This window comes from Brassica rapa, chromosome A06 (assembly GCF_000309985.2).
Source record: "Brassica rapa cultivar Chiifu-401-42 chromosome A06, CAAS_Brap_v3.01, whole genome shotgun sequence".
NCBI classification, from domain to species: domain Eukaryota; kingdom Viridiplantae; phylum Streptophyta; class Magnoliopsida; order Brassicales; family Brassicaceae; genus Brassica; species Brassica rapa.
This window is the reverse complement of record NC_024800.2, coordinates 16,237,695-16,246,333: the sequence shown is the minus strand read 5'-3', so window position 1 is coordinate 16,246,333 and position 8,639 is coordinate 16,237,695. Positions and strand designations below refer to the sequence as shown.

At 40.7% G+C, this 8,639-nt stretch overlaps 1 protein-coding gene across 1 annotated transcript; it reads right to left on the bottom strand.

The window, feature by feature from the left end:
- LOC103873701 lies at positions 1-1,149 on the bottom strand. The gene has a single exon (XM_009152093.1). It carries the CDS (start codon positions 1,147-1,149, stop codon positions 1-3), a length of 1,149 nt encoding a protein of 382 aa, XP_009150341.1.
- Positions 1,150-8,639: the final 7,490 nt, after the last annotated feature.

Here is an 8,639-nt window from a genome sequence, read left to right as displayed (position 1 = left end):
TTAGTAGACGTCAGCTAGTAGTTTCTTTGAACCGTCCTGAGTGATGAAGAGTACAAAACCTTTGCCTTTGATGTCAATCCTCGAGTCATCTCCGAAGCGCACCTTCCCTGTTATCGACTCATCAATGGCTTTAAAATACTTCTTTCTTCCTGTCATGTGGTTGCTTGCCCCATTATCCAAATACCACACTCTATCATTCTCTGAGCTCACTTCAAGTTCCTTTGGTTTCACATTCTTTTCATTCAAGAACACAACCTCATGAACTAGTAATCTATCTGCCTCTTGCGTATCATGACCTTTCTCAGACTTGTTTTCATAAGCCTCCTGAAGCTTCAACAATCTATCTGGACATCCTGATGCAAAGTGTCCGGTTTTGTCACACCTGAAATAGGTGATTATAGACAGATCTGTTTCGCGATACTGTCTTCCTCTTCCACGGCCTCTACCATAGTATCTTCCTCCACGACCTCGTCCATTATACTCTCGGTTCGACTGGTAGTTCTGGTTGTCTGAACTCGCATACATCAACTTGCTCTGTTCTTCTTGACCACTTCCATCGTCTTCACTTATCCGTTCTTCATAAGCCTTTAGTCGTCCAACGATATCCTCAAACGTGGTGTCATTGAGATTAAGAACTTGTTCTAACGACGCCACAATGTGTATGAATTTCTTCCTTGGCAGGCTTGAGAGAAATTTCTTCACCATCTTTGTTTGATCTATGTTTTCACCCAACGATGCAGATTTGGAACTTATTTCTGATAGCTTGCCGACGAAGTCATCGATGGTTTCTGTTTCCTTCATCTTTAAACGATCAAACTCTGCTTTTAGGGTTTGCAAACGAGCTTCTCTCACCCTGTCTGCTCCTAGGTGGCGAGATTTGATAGCAACCCACACTTTATTCGCCGTAGTCAACTCCCCAACCTGTAAGATAAGTGATTCAGGAATGGATTGGAAAATAAGAGCGATAGCCATGTCGTTCTTGTCGCTCTCAACTGATTCTGTTTCCACGATCTCCCATACTTTGTAAACCTTTAGTAGAAGCTTCATATGGATTGCCCACACAGTGTAGTTTGCCGAGTCTAGCATGGGGCAACTTATCGTAGAGTTCCCTACTTTAGGTTTCACGGTCACAGGAACAATGTCTCCCATCTCTTACGCGTTGTTTCAAGCTCTGATACCAAATATCGGTTTATCGTTAACAATATGAGACTCAAAGATTATCAAACTCTCTTTATTAGCTTAAGAAAATACCTTAAAACTCAAGCTCTCACAACAATCTCTAAATCTCACAAGTTCATGGCACATCTCACCATTTTCTTATATAGAGTTTATTATCCTAATCTCATTAGGATTCATCCTTATCTAAAACACATATTAAATAGGATTAACACAAATAGATTTAAGTTTATCTCCAACAGTTCATGTGGATTTCAGTATCAAGTTGTTTGTTCTCCTTCTAGTACCTTCAACAAGAAACACAATCCATTCAAAGCTTTAGCAGCCAGGTACACGTTGAACCAAAGAGTTAAGACCAATCTCCCTCAAACACTTATTAACAAGGAAACAAAAACTCACTTAGAGAGTCCTGAGACAACCATTGGCCTGTCACATTAGATCATATCACCATGACCTAACTGACCTTTCTGAAACACATCAAAATTTTATATAAGTAAACAAGAGAGTGCAAACAAGAAGGAAAACGAAACCAGAGCATTACCTCGTTGCGTCCCCAGGTGTAGCAACGACCTTCAACATCCAACGCCACACAATGACACGAAGCTATAAACACATTCACACTGATAAAGATTCAATCTTTTGTACCACATACAGTAAAAAAGGTAACGACTTTCTCCTTTAACCACAGATCGAAAAGAGAGAAACGATAGATTACCGAAACCTAGAGGGTGAGTAATATTCGTTTCGCATCCACTCAGAGTTATCGATGCGTAAGTCGCCTACGCAAACACTCAAACAAATTGATAAAGTCATAGGTCCTGTTCGTTTGTACATCTGGAAGATGCATCCAGATGGTCCATCTAGATGTCTTATCCAGATGCTTCATCAGGGTGTTGTTCGTTTCTTCATTTCGTCAATGCATACAGATAAATCATCTGAATGCAGGTATGTTCGTTTTTTAACTTGCATCTCCATCTGCATCCAGGTGGACTTGTTAATAAAATGATTAAAATATATTTTTTTTTCAGTGGAAAAATAGCATTTTTACGGTTTTGACGGAAATTATGTTTTTATGGGTTTGGAGGAAAATACGTTTTTGCGGGAAAAGTACGTTTTTCCTGTTTTGGCGAAAAATGTGTTTTTCGGTTTTGAAAATACATTTTTCGGTTTTGGCAGGAAAATGCATTTTTTTCATTTTTGGCGAGAAAATGTATTTTTCGATTTTGACGGAAAAATGCGCTTTTCCGGTTTCGGCGAAAAAAATGTTTTCTGGTTTTGGTGGGAAAATGCGTTTTCCGGTTTCGGCGGAAAAATGTGTTTTTCCGGTTTCGGCGGAAAAATTTGTGTTTTTACGGTTTTGGCGGAAAAATGTGTGTTTTCCGGTTTTGGCGGGAAAAGTACGTTTTTCCGGTTTTGGCGGGTATATGCGTTTTTCCAGTTTCAGCGAGAAAATTGTGTTTTCCGGTTTCGGCGAGAAAATTGTGTTTTTTGGTTTCAGCGAGAAAAAATTGTTTTTTCCGGTTTTTGCAGGAAAATTGCATTTTCCGGCTTTGACGAGAAAATGCTTTTTGCGGTTTTGACCGGAAAATGCGTTTTGGGGGGTTTGGCAGGAAAATGCGTTTTTAGGGTTTGGCGGGAAAATGCATTATTTCGATTTTTGCGGAAAATATGTGTTTTCCGGTTTTGGCCGAAAAGTGTGGTTTTACTGGTTATGGAAATATGCGTTTTATGTTTTTTTGAGGAAAAACGCATTTTGCGGTTTTGGCGGGAAAGTGTGTTTTTCAGTTTTTACGGGAAATGTATTTTTCTGTTCTGGCAGAAAAATGTATTTGCAAAAAAAATAGAATTTACGGTTTGAAAATAATATTTTGATTTTAAAAAATCATTTTTGTCATTTATCATTTTGGACTGAACTAGCTGTATTTGCATCCAGATGCACCATCAAGACTCACCTTCATTTAGGTGAGAATTTGAGATGAGTTTTTAAAACTTCAGCTGGGTGATCCATCTGGATGTAGCATTATAATGCACAAAACGAACATCTATTTGCATCTTCACCTAGATGGATCAAACGAACAACCCCATAATCAAACAAGGAGATCCACGAAGAAATCCAGATTCGTAAGGGAAAGACCTAGAGTTCATTGACAGACTCCAGAACTCGAATCTCCTCATTTTCCTTTTTTCTCTTCGATTCAACATGGACGCTCTTTGTGTTCAAACGGAGTGGTAGTGCTGATGAGCTCGCCCGTTCCGAGAAGTGGAGAAGGGAGAAGAGAGATTATCACAAAAAGAACATGATAGAAGAAAAAAAACATTGTCCGTTGGATTAATTTTGATCTGATGGTCTAGGATCAAGTAAATGCTGATCCACACCAAAAGCAAATCAACCAATTACAAAAAAGGATGAGGATAGATGGAAGAATGATTATGGGCCTTTGATCCAAATAAATAAATGGCTAAAAAAAATAATACAAATTGTTTTATTTATTTATTTATAGTTATTATAAAAATTAGGAAAATAACTCCATATACCCTCTACCCCCCCAAAAAAATTCCCATTTATCCCTTTATTATAATATAATTTCTTTTTCATTTTTTTAAAATAGAAAAAGTGGCTAAAGACGGATTGCCCTAACATAAATTAGTTATTTACAAAATCCAACCGGAAAGATCCGACCCACACAAAACAAACCCTAAAACCCGACCCATCTAAACCAAAACGATGTTGTTTTGAATTACTCAACATTCTCTTCTCCAAATTTTTCAATCATTTCGGGTCGTCTCTCCCCTTTCGACACTCTCTATTGCGAAATCGGAGATTGAAACCCTAGAGTATCCATTTTCGTTCTTCCTTGTTCGTTCTCCATCTAAATCGAAAATCCATCTTCGTTCTTCCTTGTTCGTTCGTGTCTCAACTATCTCTTTGTCTCTCTTGTCTGAAACCCTAAAGTCGAGACCGCTTTGTTTCTTCATCCTTCTTTGTCGAAATCGAGGCTCCATCTACGTTCCTTGTGGTAAGTGATTAGTTTCCCTTTATTTGGTTGTTATTTGGTCGAATTTGTATGTAGATTTGAAAACAAATTTGGGGAAAACTTTGAATGTGTCTTATGTTTAGGTATTGGCTTTGAAATTGGATAAGAACTTGGTAAATCTATTGTTTAGGTATATATTATATCGAATCTATTGTTTCCGATTTGAGTTATAAATTGTATTTAATTTTTGTTAATAAAATTGTATTGGAGAAACTTAGTTGATATTGTGTTGTTGTTTTGCGGTTTGAATTTAGAGTGATTGAGTGTTGTAATGTCTTGTACATGAAAGTTATGAAGGCAAATAAAAAGGTAGTCCCCAATGAAAGTCGTCGTCAATCTCTTAGAATCAGAAAACCGGACTCGGCTGCAAAAAAGCCGGAACCGAGAGTTCATAAGAGCAGTAAGAAAAGCAGTAAGAAGAGTAAGAAGAGTAGGCCAGTGAGAGAGCTAGCGAGAGCACCGAGTGTAGAATCGCTCTCAGCCTCAGATGAGTCCGAAAGGGAGGGGTCCGATACGGAGGGGTTTGAAAGAGAGGTATATATTTTGTATTCATTGTTATTGTTTGTGAGAAATGCTGAGTAGTAATTAGCAGTAGTACTAGTACTTTTTGTATTACTAGCATTACTAACATGTATATATGTATTTTGATTGAAGGAAATGCAACCAAATAAACCCCTTGAGTTCTACTTCAAAAACAGAGAGTTCCCCAAGAGTTCCAAGATACAAACTAAGTGCTTTGTGACGAAGACAATAAAGCTCATCAAGGATAAGCTTGAGGCTGTGTGGTTCACAAGCCATCCTCAGTTTCGGCATTTCTTCCACATGCCAGACGAAGATAACCTGAAGCTTCAGGTGATGTGGATGTTACTCCTACGCACCATTTGTACTCCTGAAGATGATGTTGCATGGTTTGCGGTTAATGGTGTACCCATCCGCTATTCTATGAGGGAGCATGCCCTCATCTCTGGCTTAGACTGCGGTGATTATCCACCAAACTACGAGAAGTTGGGGGGCTATAAGTTTGTGGATTATTACTTCCATGACAGAAAGAAGATAACCATGAGTGATGTGAAGCAGAAGATGTTGTCTATGCCGCCGTGTCCAGATAGTTTGAAGAAGACTGTCTTATTTTTTCTTGGTCGGGTTATCAGAGGAAAGACGAAGGATGATGGACATTTAGACCTCTTTATATTAAGGGTGATGGACGATTTAGATGCTTGCAGATCATTTCCCTGGGGTCGTCTAACATTTGAGGATGCAATAAAGGAGATTAAGCACATGATGAACCATCTGAAGGGTGAAGTGAAAGAGGCAAGCGCCTTTCCTAGTTTCATAATTCCTTTAGAGGTAAAGCGTATAGTTTAGTTAATTTTTAGTTGTTATATAATTGAAATCTGACACTGTGACAATGGATGTACTAGGTTCTGGCTTTTGAGTGTATTCCGGATCTGGAGAAAACGTTTAAAATCTATTCAGACGACGCTAGTGTAGACTGTCCAAGGATGTGCAAGAGCCGGTTTGCAAAGTCTAGTGTTAAGGGTTATCCTTTAGAAGACATATATGATGCGGTTGGAGAAACAAAGGTACATGTATATAGTTATAGTAGAAGCTAGTAGAAAAGATAATTTAACTGATCTAACTTATTGTTTTATTTTCAGGTTATCAACAGTGTGTTAGTTCCAACTATTGGTGAGCAAATTATGCTGGCTCGTATCATTGATGAGGAGCGAGAGTATGACCGTCAGGGCAGCCCAAGTGATACTTGGAACTACTGGTTAAATGTGAAGCAGAAGACTATTTGGTGGAAAGAGCTATATGAGTTAGATCAAGTTGCACGACGAGTGTTGCCAAAAAAGAAAGACAAAGAAAAGGTGACGTTTGCTGAAGGATCATCCTCTAATTCTGGTTTAGATTCGAGGTTGCAAGGTATGGAAGAGAGGATTTTGGAATTCATGGGAGAAGGATTTGTTGGACTTCAGGTAACGGTGGACACAAAGCTGGAGTCTCTAGGCTCAAGGATGAGTGGTGTTGAGAAGAACCAGCGGCTATTGAGAAAAAGGGCTAAGAAAATAGAAGACAGGCTAACTTCTATTGAGAGTAAGGTGGAGCCGAGTCTTGATGAAGACATGAATTTTCGATAGTGGGACTACGGTACATATGAAGAGAAGGACAAAGCTAATTCTGAGAAGGAGAAAGCTACTGCTGAGCAAGAAGCTGGGAAAGAGAATGATAACATCGAGAATACTGAGCAAGAGGGTGAGAAAGAGGCTGATGACGATGGTCAGCAAGAGGGTGAAAAAGAGAAGGAAAATAGTGAGGCTGATGAGGAAGAAAACAGTGAGAGTGAGACTGATGAGTTGAAGCGAATGAAGGAGAGATGTAGAAGACAAGCTGCTAAAATGTGGAAGGAAATTGAGAATGAAGAAAAGGCTGGAGGGAAACATGATGAAGAAGAAGGTGAAGAGAAAGAGGCTGAAACCAGTGAGGAAGAGAAGGAGAACAGTGAGGATGATGAGAAAGTTGAAGAAAAAAAGGCTGAAACAAGTGAGGAAGAGAAGGAGAACAGTGAGGATTGTGGGAACCGAAATTCGCACTGTCGATTTCCGTTTAAATAAGGAAACTAGGAAAACCCTAATTTCCCAGAGGTCCCGGATCTCTGCGAGTGCCAACGACAAGTGACCAAATATATGCGGAAATTATGAAAAGATAACGAACGAGTTTAGAGAAAACAGTTGATCTTATTTCGAGTCCGCGTAAGAGCGTTGCGATCATTACAAGAGATCATGAAAGCTTTGGCCGCAAAGGCTGTCAGCGAGTTACTTAGTTCTAGCGACCTAATAGCTCAAACCTAGTTTAGTCGCAGCTCGATAACGAAAGACGAAATAGATAAAGAAAAGGTTTTTGATTGATTTCGGACTGAACCTTGTTAAAGGCTGCCTACGTACCCCTTTCGAGGATCAAGCCGAACGTAGTTCAATTGATAGAGCTGGACAAGAGATCAAACTGCCTGGGCGAGTTCGTCTAGTAATTGAATGCCAGTCATAGAAACCGAACTTGTCGAGAGTAAAGCCTAAAGTTTCTAAGTGCAGAGAATTCCGAATCTAAAAAGTTCTCTCCCATGCTCCTCGCCTAGGACTCCTTATATACTAACTCCAAGGTCGGTTTACGCTTTTACTCTTCTGCCCTTAAGCCGTCATAGCGTAAAAATGGAGATATTCCATTTTTCTCGATTTTCACAATTATCTTCAAAACTTCCGTATTTATCCGCGGAAACTTGACATTTATCCTTCCTTGTGGACCAAACGTAAACCGGGCTGTGGTTTATGGGCTTTTGGTTAAGAAATCGCAGGATGGGCCTCGAGTCGTGTTTTAGGTCCCTTTGGGCCGTCTTCCAACACGAAGAGTTTACTACGATTTCTTTCGACAAAGAAAGAACTTTCCGCGGTTTCTAATCCGCGAAGTTTGATCGATGATTTAGAATAGCGGAAAACATAGACTGAGCTCGCTACGGTCTTCGGGAGATAGCATTTGAAGGTTTGACGAGAATGCATGGACTGGTGTCATACCGATGTTCGAAAGAGCTCGGTCGCTACGCAGCGACCGAACTTTGGCTCGAGCCTGGTCGCTACGTAGCGACCGAGCGAGATGGACGCTCGGTCGCTACGTAGCGACCGAGCTTGGCTCGGGCTCGGTCGCTACGTAGCGACCGAGCTTGGCTTGGGCTCGGTCGCTACGTAGCGACCGAGCGAGACGGACGCTCGGTCGCTACGTAGCGACCGAGCGAAACGGATGTTCGGTCGCTACGTAGCGACCGAGCTTGGCTCGAGCTCGGTCGCTACGTAGCGACCGAGCTGTGTGCATGCTTGGTCGCCGCGTACCGATCGAGTTTGGCTTGTCCGCGGTCTGATTTCCATACTCGAGCTTGTCCGCGGCCGATTTGGATACATGTCCGTTGCCTTCGGACAATCGGTATTTAGTGGTTCGATTGAGATTTGGACGAGATTTTACTGCAAGGCTTTTCGTAAAGATATCTTTACGAAGATTACTTTTCGTAAAAACGTTTATGCTGATTTTTACGGACTTTCATGCATTGATTCCATCGTGACCGATTTTGACCCCAACAGTTAGCCCCCCAGATCGTTAGAACCATGAGCTTCTAGCGTGAGGTTCTAGCGAGTGGCTTGCAAGTTAGGCAAGTTAGGTGAGTTAGGCGGAATTAATGGTTGAAAAAGTCTGTGGTAAGTGATCTTCTCGCTCTCTTAAAAGTAGAAAACGCGATAAGATTGGGGCTGCGCCTTATGACGGCTGCCTACGTACCCTTGTTGAAGGGATCAAGCCTTTCGTAGTTCGTCTTGGAGTTAAGGTTCTTATGACTAGTTTTCCAGTAGGACCTTTATGGTCTAGTTTTTATGTAGCGGTTATAAGGCG

Bases quoted from the DNA above. Each gene is read 5' to 3' on its own strand.
- LOC103873701 (XM_009152093.1), bottom strand. From the start codon at position 1,149: ATGGGAGACATTGTTCCTGTGACCGTGAAACCTAAAGTAGGGAACTCT.